We start from the raw sequence: 13,119 nt of genomic DNA, 5'->3' as shown, positions 1-13,119 counted from the left end.
ATATCAAATATTAATTGAATCAAAATGGGTTATCTGCACATCTAAAATTATTGATATATAATTTTAAAATAATTACCTTTATTTTGGCACAGTAAAATATTGATTTTGAACAGGTGGCAATAATAAATGCTTCAGCATTTGATCGAATATTTAAAAATCTTTGTACTGTCACAAAACTAATTGAACATTTTTGATCTGTTTACAGGGAGGCTTTACACGGAAATATTCACTCAGTTCAAAAACTGGAACCTTGCTCCCCGAGTTCCCCAATGCACAGCATCTTCTTCTTCATGGACCTATCTCAAAGGAGAAGGTAATATTCTGAAAGGACGTATTGACTTCAATTATTTCACAAATAAATATAGGACAGTAAAGATGTATTATCATGAGAACCCAACTAAACTATTGATTAAATACTGAAGTATGGAGGATTGGTGGAACTGGAAAGTGTTGTACCTTCGAAAAGTGTGATTTATGTTTAAAGACCTAAAGGTTTCTATCAGTTTTTAAAAATGTGCATATATATGCCTAGAAATTGAAGTTCCCCTCGATGATTTTTCAGCTTCCTTGACTGCATATGAACCACCCACCACGTTGGGTCAGACTGCTCTATTTTTGTCCAGGGCATTCTCCAGAATGATTCAGGAAACTCATTATAATATTTAAATAAGGTATTTTTGCTGGCAGTTACAAAAAGGTCTGCGCCTAACTTGCCATGAGACAAAGATGAACAGAAACTAATCGTCAGCAAGATCTGTACAGAAGCACTATTTAAAGGCTCACCCTCTTCTCACATGTTAGCTGCTGTTCCTTTCCTCTTGGGCTGCTGGTTAACTTTTGGGTTTTCGTTTGCATTTTTTCAGCTATCTCTGTCTCTGGTTTATGATCTCTGGTCTCTCATGAGGCAGTGTTATGGTTCAGAAACTCCAAAGTGTTGTATGCAGCCCGCCTGAATCATAAGTCTTGCATCTTGAATTTGGCTAGGATAAGCATGATAGGTGTCACTGCAGATATAATTCAAATGACACACTAGGGAGCTTTCTTCAAACAAAGTTTATCTAAGAATACAGTTAACACGTATAGCAGAAAATTAGCAAGAACTTTTATCAATTACAAACAAGAAACAAAATAATCATTATAATGTATAACCCTTAAAAAATGTATCTAATGTGTTCGAAACAAACCAAAACCCTTGCCATAGATGAACCCTTTAAACAGTTCAATACAACAAAGTCGTATACGGTTCAATACAACAAACGTGATACTGGGATTGAGGTCGTTAGTTGATTTCTGCAGTCAAATGCTCCTGAGACTCAGAACAGTTTGAAGGTAAGACAGCTTCCCAAAACCAGAGAGACTCTGGTCCGCATCCAACAACAATAGATTTTCACCCTTCAGAAAAGCAAGATCTTGCTTTCAGCTAGCAACAGAATCTTCAAAGGGAAAAAACAGAGAGAGAGAGAGACTTCTCTTTCAGCTTGATGCTTCTGACAACACTCCAACTCCCAAACTGAAACTGAAAATGAACTCCGGTCACCTGACCTGCCCATAGTTTCTTTCCTCCTCCCAACAATTATATCACCTAAGGCTTAGTATAAATTGAAAAAAAACTCTCAGGGCTCGAATTACCAAAAATTTATGCCTGTTTTCGGCGTGAAATCGCAGTAAATTCGGGCATTGGGCCTTTAACGCAATCTGCACCTGAAACCGAGCAGATTGCACCTTTACCGACACCCCATTTGGGTGCGGATCTGGTCCATGCCCCAATCGGGCAGCCCGACGATTTAAATGCATTAGCATGCATTTAAATCGACTTAGTGACCCAACTCTACCTCCAAACCCCATTTTACCGTCTTCGGATGCGTTCCGGATCTGTGCTGTTACCAACCTGCAGAATAAAAATCTGAAGCGGATTCCTATTCTGCAGGGAACCTCCGTAGTCCCCCCACTGACCATCTTGGCAGACCCACCACCCACGATCCAAAGCCCCTGGGAGGCACCCCCCTCCTGCGATTGGACGCCCCCCCTTCCCCCCCCCAGGATGCAGGCCCCCCTCGGCGGAGCACACCTCTCCGTGATCCACCCAGCTGGGAGGCAGACCCCCTCCCGCGATCAAACCCCGACCCCGGGAGGCAGCCCCCCGGCAGCACCCCCCTCACCCCCCCCATGGCCAGACCTCCCCCCACTACCCAGGAGGCAGGTACCCCCCCCACCCCACCCCCATGATCAGAGCACCCCCCCTGGGAGAGCACACCCCCAACCTACCTGGATTGCTGCTCTCCCTCCACCATCCTTCTGACCTGCACTCGTTGATGTGGAGATGCCAGCGTTGGACTGGGGTAAACACAGTAAGAAGTCTCGCAACACCAGGTTAAAGTCCTGTTGGACTGGTGTTGTGAGACTTCTTACTGCAGTCGTTGGACAGCCTGCAGCACCTTCCTGGCCTTCTGCTGGCGTCTGCCGGAGGAGGGGTGGCACGCTCAGATGGATCTCTGGCTGGGGGGTGCGTGGTGGAGATTCTGTCACGTCACCCTCCTCCCATCCTCCACCACCACCGCATCCACCCCCCCCCAAAACCAGACATCCATCTGAGCCCACCCCCCACTTCTGGCAGACGCCAGCGGAAGGCCAGGAAGGTGCTGCAGGCTGTCCAACGACTGCAGTAAGAAGTCTCACAACACCAGTCCAACAGGACTTTAACCTGGTGTGGTGAGACTTCTTACTGTGTTTACCCCAGTCCAACGCTGGCATCTTCACATCAACGAGTGCAGGTCAGAAGGATGGTGGAGGGAGAGCAGCAATTCAGGTAGGTTGGAGGTGTGCTGTGCCGAGGGGGGCCTACCTCGGTGGGAGGGGTGGTCTGAAGTGGAGGGGAGAGGGAGTTGTTGATTGATTGCGGGGAGGGGGGGAGGCCCCGGGATGCTTCCCGGTGGGGGTGGATCGGGGTGAGGCTGCCTCCGAGGGGTTGGGGGCAGGTCTGATCGAGGGGGGCTGCCTCCCAGGGGGGTCTGATCGGTGGGGGGCACCTGCCTTCCAGGGGGGGTCTGATTGGGCTTGATTCCCCCCCCACCCCTCTGCCCCAGCTCTCTCTGTTTTGTCTTTCGCACCCGGGCTTTCTGTTTCAGATTTTTTTCGAACTGCCCATGCACAGTTCAGAGCTCCGATCGCTCCGGCAGCAGTAAGCCCTGCCTACAGTGCAGACCGGACCAGAGCTGGCAAAAAGTGTATGGGTGGGCTGGAATGAGGATTCCGGGTTTGGATCCGTTTTACGTCCGGATCTGGCACTTAGCCTCCAACTGGTAAAATCTGGCCCTTAAAGGTATACTGTCGCTTCTTGGATGATTTTAATGCTTTAAAATTCATGGGAATTTCTTGTGAAGTGAAGGTTCATAGTTTCTTGTAGTCACATTTCTAAAAGGTTCATTCACAAATGTACATTAACTGGGACAAGTTACATACTCTGGCTTCCTGATGTATCACAGTTTGTTCCTAGTCTGGTTCATCAACTGTCTGAGCTGATAGTGGTTTTAGTAGAACTAACTGAATAGTTCCTAGCTAATCAGTTAAACAGACACAGATAACATGGTTATTTCCATGTGACTTTTCCTAAGTTCAATTTTTTTTCCAAATAAAAGGTGGGGTGTTCAGATTGATTACATATTCTGTGTTGTGGTTTAAGACCTCTGATTATTTGAGACTGTCATTGTTATAGTTTTAGGGTGACCCATTCAAAGCAGATAATATCCTTTCAATTAGTTTCAAGTCAGTTGGTCACTGCCAGTGTGCTGGAGTATTGCCAAGAGGTTCGGACCTTATCAGGGGTGGGCTTGATTGGGGGCTATACAGGGAGGGGTAATGGGGGGAGGGAGTCATGCAGGCCAGGGGCACAAAGGGGTCATGTTGGGGGTCATGATGGGGGGGCATGTTGGTGGCCAGATTGGGTGACCCATTGGGAAGACTCTGATGCTGGCAATCCATGTTGGAGAGAGCATAGAGAAACATGCCACCAATGGTGGGGTGGGGGGGAGGAGAAGAGGAAGGGGATACCCCAATGATCATGGGAGGAGGGAAGGGGTCTTCCAGTGCAGTGAGATTAGGGCACCTTTATTCAACAATGCCTGAGTATTGTGGCTGAATAGGCACCACCAACGTCCACAGATTTTTCCCCTTCCCAACAATAATATCACCTAAGGTTTTGAGTATAAATTGTAAAAAAAAACTCTTAAAGATGCGCTAACCTCATAGCAGGTATATAGTTTTTTGGATGATTTTATTGCTTTAAAGTTCATGGGAATTTCTTGCGAAGTGAAAGGTTCATAGCAGGTTGTAAAGTTTCCAAAAGACAAAAAGTGACTAAATGTGGAACGATTGTGGTCCAGAGTGTGTCTGACGGACAGTACAGACCGCTCCAATTTTCTAGCTGAGGTGTTTTTGGGAAAATTCCACCCATCATTTATCTACTTAATGACCAGGTGATGGTCTGGTTCAAGAGAATGCTGGTGACTAAGGTCTAAATCTTCCCATTCCACCTGCCATGGGATTTGTCATGGGTGGAATGTAGAATTTGATGGACAAGCAAAAGGTCTGTTGACCTCCTGGCAAATCTCACTCTTGTTGTTCCTCTTTTCGAGGCTGGTGAACTTACTGAATCTTGCCATTTTTTTCTGAATGAATTTTAAATCTTATTTGAAAGCTTACTGCATCTGCAATTCCTCTCATTTTTTAACCTACTTCTATGGGTGGATTTCCCATTGTCTTTGCTATTCACGTTATTGATTCTTAAATGTCTCAAAAAAATTCCCAAAAAGTCTGAGACTTTTTATTTAATCAAAGTTGTTGCTTTTCCTTTCAACACACAGTTTCCCTTTCTGTGTTTAACCTATTTGCTTTTTCTTTCCCTTTTCTTTGATTTGAATAAAATGTTGTCTAATCTTTTATATCTGAATACCGAGGAAGGCTCAGGGCAAAATCATTGACCGGATTGCTCTTCCCAGCTGCAAATAGATATTTTCCAATATTTTCTCCTTCCACTTCAGATTTCTGTCTTTGCAAGTTTTGCTTTTTCTTTGTGTATTAATAACTCCAACACAGAAATAACTCCAGACAATTCTAAATTATACCACCACCATGCAACGTGTTTATTGAATAAATGTTACTCACTGGGATTTCTAGGTTCACTTATATCTCTCTGTGATAAAATTCAAGTGGTTGTCGAAGTGGGAGATCAGAATCAGAACATCAGAACTGAGCACAGGAGTAGCCATATGGCCCCTTAAACTCGTTTTGCCATTCAATAAGATCATGGCTGATATTTTCATGGACTCAGCTCCATTTACCGCCCGCTCACCATAACCCTTAATTCCTTTGCTGATCAAAAATCTGTCTATCTTAGCCTTAGAAACATTCAACGAGTTAGCCTCAACTGCTTTACTGGGCAGGGAATTCCACAGATTCACAACCCTTTGAGTTCCTCCTCAACTCTACACTAAATCTGCTCCCCCTTATTTTGAGACCATGCCCTCTAGTTCTAATTTCATCCGCTAGTGGAAATAACCTCCCTGCTTCTATCTCATCTATTCCCTTCATAATCTTATATGTTTCTATAAGACCCTCCCACATTCTTCTAAATTCCAATGAGTACAGTCCTAGCCTACTCAGTCTCTCTTCATAAGCCAATCCCCTCAATTGCAGAATCAACCTAGTGAATCTCCTCTGCACCCTCTTCAGTGCCAGTATATCTTTTCTCAAATAAGGAGACCAAAACTGTACACAGTACCCCAGGTGTGGCCTCGCTAGCACCTTATATAGCTGCAACATAACCTTCCTGTTTTTAAACTCCATCCCCCAGGCAATGAAGGACAAAATTCCATTTGTCCTCTTAATTACTTGCTGCACTTGCAAACCAACTTTTTGTGAATCACGCACAAGGACACCCAGATCCCTCTGCACAGCAGCATGCTGCAATGTTTTGTCATTTAAATAATAGTCCATTTTGCTGTTATTTCTATCAAAATGGATAAACTCTTATTTATCAACATTGTATTAATGATAGGGAAATGCACATTTAAATAATTTATCCTGCCGAAGTCAACACTTAAACATTGAGTTAATGCAATATGTTACAGCAAGAACTCCAGTTTGTCATTCTAATATCATTTACAGTAATTTGTTTGAACACAGGTAGATACACTAATTATGATGTACAAAACTCATTGCCAATGTATCCTGGATAATGCAATCAATGGAAACTTTGAAGAGGTGAGATAAATTAAAAGATGTTATGGTTTTGACTTTCTTTATGCATGCCTAAGAAACATTTAAAACACATTGAATCCAAAAGATATGATAAATGTATTGTGTTGCACATGGTTTTCAGATTCAGAACTTTTTGTTACACTTTTGGCAAGGGATGCCTGACCATCTTCTTCCATTGCTGGAGAATCCTGTCATCATTGATATATTCTGCGTATGTGATTCCATACTCTACAAAGTGAGTACTGCATAAATCAATCAGAAATATATAAGAGCAGCAGCATGCCGTAAGTGTGACCCAATTAAACACCCCTGTAGCACAGGAGTACGTCAGAACCCAGTCCTCTTGTCTATCCATTCTCAGGGTTGAAGTTTCCACCTTGGCTCCAGTCACCAATCTGGACGCAAATTGTACATGGAGAAATGCTGTTTTGTCCAAAAGTAATGTTCTGATTCAGACATCTGCCTCAATGAATATGCATGATTACAAATCTAAAATCTTCCAAGACACAGTGCAATCAGTCAACAGAACAAAGTCATGTGATGGAATGCTCCCTACTTGACTGGATGGGTGCAGCTCCAACAATATTCAAGAAGCTTGACACCATCCAGGACAAAGCAGCCTGCTTGATTGGCAACACATTCACAAATATCCATTCCCTCCCCCACTGACGCCCAGTATCTGCAGTGTGTACTATCTACAAGATACACTGCAGAAATTCACCAAAGATCCTTCGACAGCACCTTCCAAGTGCACAACCACTTCCAACTAGAAGGACAAGGACAACAAATACATGAGAACAGCACCACTTGCAAGTTCCCCTCCAAGCCACTCACCATTCTGACTCAGAAATATATCGCCGTCCCTTCACAGTCACTGGGTCAAAAGCCTGGAATTCCCTCCCTAATGAAATTGTGGGTCAACCCACAGCACATGAGCTGCAGTGTTTCAAGAAGGCAGCTCACCACCACCTTCCCAAGGGCAACTAGGGATGGGCAATAAATGCTGGCCAGCCAGTGACACCAATGCCCACGTTTGAATAAAGAAATGTTTTGTTCCTTGCATTAATAAATATTAATTGATGTACTTAAGAGTGAAAACCTGGTGCACTTATATTATCACAGTTTAAAGTGGATTTATCACAAAACTATAAGCATTTTAATAACAGTGTCTAGTCCAACACATGAGAACACCCTGATTTTTAATTACAGATAATTACTTCAAACAAAATTGTACTGACCATTTACTGGCTTAATTGGTGTACACTAGTCAGTTTCTTCGTAAATGTTTTGTTTTACTATTTCAAAAGTTTTAAAATGTGTATACTGGTGCCTTTGTGCCTTTTAAAAATCAACATATTTCAAAGAGTTTCTCAAACTGAAGGAAACGGGTACAATTAATGACACTTCACATGCTCAAATTTAAAAATAAGAGGAAAATGACACTCAGTCATACAGAAGAAAATGAGATCAGTGCAGTCACTGAAGGCTTCTCCTTCACATATTGAATTACACAGTAGAGAAACAGGGCCATCCAGAATTTTGATCCAAGGGTTTGTATTTTTTTAACTGATATCTTGTTAACTATGCATTCATAGAATTGGAAGATATTTGATCAGATTTGCTGGTGATCTTTAAAATTCACCGGCTTTGAGCAAAATAAATGTGTTGTATTCTTTAACATTTCCTCAAGGTCCTGACAGATGTGCTGATTCCAGCAACAATGCAAGAAATGCCGGAAAGGTAAGAGTTCATGCATAATGGAAAATTAAATAGAAAAAATATTTTAGCTATCACAAAATGACGTCTCAATAATGTGAATATGATGATGACATTACAAAGCTACATTCTGAAGAGAATTCAATGAGATATTGACTGTGATTTTCCAGTGGTGTCGCGTATGCCACAGAATGTATTTGGGTGGAGCGGGGCCAGAGAATTGTATGTGAGTGGTTTAGCATGTTCTGCACAGGCACCAAACTTTGTCAGTATCTTCCCACCCACCGCTCCCAGATGTAATCTGGTTCCTGCCCAGTCAGGGAGCATTTATGCAGAGTCTGTTTGAGGCTGGATCTTCCCTGCTCTCAGGATTTTCTGATCATCAGGCGAGCGAGAACCTGATGGGAATCACTGCGGTCTCCACAATTAGGGAGCAGGCATGATGGCAATGCTGGGGGGAGGTTTGGAAGCTAGTGAAGCTCCAGTGGTCAGGGACATGGCTGGGCATTGCCCACCTGGCAGTGCCAGCCTGGCAGTGCCAACTGTCACTCACCCTGGCAGTGCCAACGTATCCTTTCTGGGACCAATCTGATTTGTGTCAGTAGAAAGGGACTGGGACGATTGCAAACCCTCTGGCACCTAGTACAAAACCTGTTTTTAGGCCCACACACAGTTTTCCGGGACTTGCATGATCTATGCCAAGTACATACGAGGCTTGAAAACTGCCCCCTTAGTCATTTTTTTGGACAATTTGGCCCGTTTTATGTTTTCATTAGTAAACCTCATGTGTGAATATTCATTGCAAAATTACAGAACACCATTCGTTGCATTATTAGGCGATGAAAGAAATATTCTTTTATAGACTTATTTCTTTTGGATTTACAAATTGGAAAATTCTAAATGAAAGCTATTTAACTGCCAATTGAGCACTGAAAGCATCTTACAACCAATTAAGCACTTTTAAAGTGTTATCATTGTTCTAATGTAGGAAATGGAGGTAGCCAATTTGTACAAAGTCCCAGAAACGGCAATATAGTGACTAGGTAATCTGTTTTCGATGTTGATTGATGGATAAATATTGGCCATGACACAGGGGATAACTCCCTGATTTTCTTCAAAAAATTGCCATCTACCAGCATGGGCAGATGGAGACTCATTTTAACATCTTATCTCCAACAGTGAGCACTCCCTCAGTACTACTCTAGAGTGTCAGTGTAGGCTTTTGTGCTCAAATTCTATTGTGGGACTCGAATCTGAAACCTTGTGGCCCATGTGAGAGTATTATCATCAGACACACTATTGAATTTTTTTCAAAGGAAATGTTAATTATTTTCTATCGTACTGTGGCTGTAGCTAACCAGTTCATTGCTTTATGGCAGTCAGAAAGAAAGATTTATTCACGCTATCAGAATATGCATGTACAAACAAAGAGTTTAAGTTTATAATTACAGCAATACTTCCAATGTCAATTAAGTACAGAAAAATCAATGAGAGATCATTTAAAATGCAACCTTCAGAGATTTTGGGGATCTCAGTTTCAGCATTATTCATTTAGACCAAGCTCGTCTATACACAGATTGCAAGATAATGTAAACAGTTCTACTTAGGTTCAGTATCTCCGCTTTGTGATGTTAAGTACTGGAACTCCAATATAAGATTGACATGAGGATGCTGCACAAATAGTGCATTCAGATGTTGGTACGCAAAACCCTGGAATTCCCTCCCTAACAGCCCTGCGGGTATAATTCAGTGACTGCAGAGGTTCAAGGAGGCAGCTCACCATCATCTTTTCAAGAGCAAATTGAGATGAGCAACAAAGGTTGATCTAGCCAGCAATGCCTGCTGCAGTCCATGTGGTGTAGATACATGGATGAAGCTCCAGGATTTTGACCCAGTGACAATGAAGGAATAGCAACAGTTTGGGATGTTGAGACATGGAGGGGATATTGCAGATGGTGGTGCTGCTATGCCTTTGTCCTAGATGGTAAAGATCATTGATTTGGAAGGTGCTTTTGAGGGAGCCTTGGAGAGGTACTCTAGTGCCTCTCCACTAAGACCAAGAGTGCCAGGAGTGGAGGGAGTGAATGTTGAAGGTGATTGATGGGGTATCAGTCAGGCTACTTGTCCTGGATAGTGTTGATATTCTTGAGTGCATTTGGACCTGCACTCATCCAGGCAAGCGGAGAGTATTGCATCACAGTACTGTCTTGTGCCTTGTAGATGATGGACAGGATTTGATGAGTGAGGAGTTGAATTAGTCTCTGTAGAATTCACAGCCTCTGACCTGCTCTTGAAGCCACAGTATTTATATAGCTAGTCCAGTTCAGTTTCTAGTAAATGGTAATCTCCAGGATGTTGATAGTGGAGGATTCAGTGATGGTAATGCCACTGAATGTCAAGGGGTGATGGTTGTATTCTCTCTTATTAGAGATAGTCATTGCCTGGCACGTTATGGTGCAAACGTTACTTGCCATTTATCAGCCCAAGTTTGAATGTGGTCCAGATCTTGCTCCAAATAGGTACAGATGGCTTTAGTATCTGAGGAGTCACACATGATGCTGAACATTTCCAGTACTCAGCAAACATGCCAAATTCTGATCTTATGATGGAGAGAAGGTCATTGGTGAAGCAGCTGAGGATAATTGGGCCTAGAACACTATCCTGGGGAACTCCTGCAGTGATGACCTGAAATGATGAACCTCCAGCAATCACAACCATTTTCCTCTGATGCTAGATTTGATGGGAACAGTGGAGAGTTTTCTCCCTGATTCCCACTGATTCTAGTTTTCCTTTTTTATTTGTTCATGGGATATGGATCAGGTGAAGGGGCAGTGCTCCAAAAGCTCATGATTCCAAATAAACTTGTTAGACTTTAACCTGGTGTTGTGAGACTTCTTACTGTGCCCATCCTAGTCCAACACCAGCATCTCCACATCATAACTAGATGTGGTAGGATTGCAGAGCTTAAATTTGATCTATTTGTTGTGGTTGCATACCTCTGTCTCTCTTGTTACTTTGGTTGTTTGCCATGCACTACTCCTGTGCTATAGCTTCACTAGATTGATATGTCAACTTTAGGTATGCTTGATGCTGCTCTTAGCATGCCCTCTTACACTCTACATTGAACCAGGATTGATGCCTGGACTTGATGGTAATGGTAGAGTGGGGGATATGCTGGGCTATGAGTTTACAGATTGTGGTTGACTACAATTCTGTTGCTGCTGATGGTCCACAGCACCTCATGCAAACCTAGTTTTGAGTGGCTAGGTCTTTTTGAATTCTATCTCATTTAGCACGTTGTATCATGGAACACCAATGGGAGGGTACCCTCAACATGAAGATGGGACTTTGAGTCCACAAAGACTATGTGGCGGTAATTCCAACCAATACTGTATTGGATAGCTGCATCTGTAACAGGCAGATTGGTGAGGACAATGTCAAATTTGTTTTTCCCTCTTGTTGGTTCCCTCATCACCTCCTGCAGTCCCAGTCAGCAGCTATGTTCGTTAGGTCGTGGCCAGCACAGCCTTTTATGGTGCTATCGAGCCACTGTTGGTGATAGTCATTGATGTCCCTCACCGAAAGTACATGCTGTGCCCTCGTCACCTCAGTGCTTCCTCCAGTGCCATCCTCAGTGCAGTATCTGAGACTGATTGGATGAAATGCAATGCTATCTGAAGAAAGTGATGGCACTAGGAGAAGCATTGCTTTTGTTCTGTAACTTAGAGAATTTTAGAATCCAAAATGGATATTTTGACCACTAGTATACATGTGTTTGTGGACCACTTTAAATAAATGTTGGCAACTGAATTCTGAAAGTTTTGGGATCACCACTTATTAGCGTCTGTGAGATATAACATGGGGACCAGTTAGCGTAGTTGTCTAGATAACTAGCATTTGGTTCAGGAATAACACCAACAGGGTTTGATTCTTGCTTCAGTTGAAGCAAACTTGAAACCTGTCTTGAAGGCATACAGCCACTGCCAAGACAATGGCTGAGGATGAAAGGTCAACAATGGGCTGAATAATACACAGTGAAAACAAAGCTGTATCGTATTATTTGGCATGATGATCTTAAGTCACATTTCCTGATATCGTCACCCTAAAACACAATAATATGCCGGGTGGGCAACACTAGAAATCAGGAAAATAAAAGCAAGATACTGTGGATGCTGGAAATCTGAAATAAAAGTAAAAAATGCTGGATAAACACAGCAGGTCTGGCAGCATCTTAGAGGAAGAAACATTCGAATCTCTATGACCTTTCCACAGAACTTTCTGTTAAACAGTCTCAGGGACTTGAAATGTTAATTGTGTTTGTCTCCACAAATGCAGCCAGACTTGCTGAATTTATCCAGCATTTTCTACTTCTACTACCATCCACCTTGTTCAAATTGATTTAAATTGATTTGTTTTCTTTGTTAAAGTTATGTTTGACTGGAATAATATACACTGGGAGTACTAAAACATTTAGAGAGTGAAAAGCATACCAGAGGGGGATCTTGTTCATTTTACACTGAATGATTGTAAAGGCGGGTTGAAAGTCACCAGCTGTTGTTTGACCTCAGCAGCGCAGGCTGCTTTGAGGACTGTTACCATTTGCTTTCATTTTGTTATCATTTGTTGTATTTCCAGAGGATCCCTTTGTTACTTTGAAGCTTTAAGGAGTGGAACCATGATCAGGAGGGGATGAGGCTATCCCATTGCACTTGGGGTATGGTGATGCCTGGGATTATGGTTTGCCCAGGCTAGGGTAGAGTAAAGGATCAGGGTAGCCAGTGAGGTTAAATCGAGACTTTACATGATGCAGTTTTTCAAAGCATTCTTGGCCTTTTGGGTAAGATGAAGCATTCGATCAAGCCTGGGAGGGGATGCAGTGCCTAATCCTGTCAACTTGGGTCTTGTTTGATCAAGCCCAAGATGAAATACACAGTCTTGTCTTGTCAGCTTGGATCTTGTTTGTCCCTCATGCAGGGACCATAATAGACTTCATTAGAAATAAAGTACCGAAAGGTACCAGAAAAAGAGTCTGCAGAAAAATGCAGTTAGTGCCTCATCTGCACCTCAGCATGTTAGGTTGTAAGAAGGTAGGGATATTGGTCTCAGTGGGGGGCACATTCTCCAGTAAGGGCGAGAGAAAGATGAAGA

The 13,119-nt window shown here is 42.8% G+C and overlaps 1 protein-coding gene across 1 annotated transcript in view; it reads left to right on the top strand.

The window, feature by feature from the left end:
* The window catches only part of rfx6 (regulatory factor X, 6), a 74,019-nt gene that overhangs the window by 9,886 nt on the left and 51,014 nt on the right, over window positions 1-13,119 (top strand). Inside the window, exons 7-10 of the mRNA XM_080193323.1 lie at window positions 206-313; window positions 6,181-6,258; window positions 6,377-6,490; window positions 7,946-7,995. Of these exons, the coding sequence (XP_080049449.1) occupies window positions 206-313; window positions 6,181-6,258; window positions 6,377-6,490; window positions 7,946-7,995 (350 nt within the window). The remainder of the gene's footprint in view (window positions 1-205; window positions 314-6,180; window positions 6,259-6,376; window positions 6,491-7,945; window positions 7,996-13,119) is intronic.

This window comes from Carcharhinus amblyrhynchos, chromosome 7 (genome assembly GCF_965287045.1).
Source record: "Carcharhinus amblyrhynchos chromosome 7, sCarAmb.v2.hapA, whole genome shotgun sequence".
NCBI classification, from domain to species: Eukaryota; Metazoa; Chordata; class Chondrichthyes; order Carcharhiniformes; family Carcharhinidae; genus Carcharhinus; species Carcharhinus amblyrhynchos.
The sequence above is the reverse complement of the archived record's forward strand: the minus strand, read 5'-3'. Positions and strand labels throughout refer to the sequence as shown.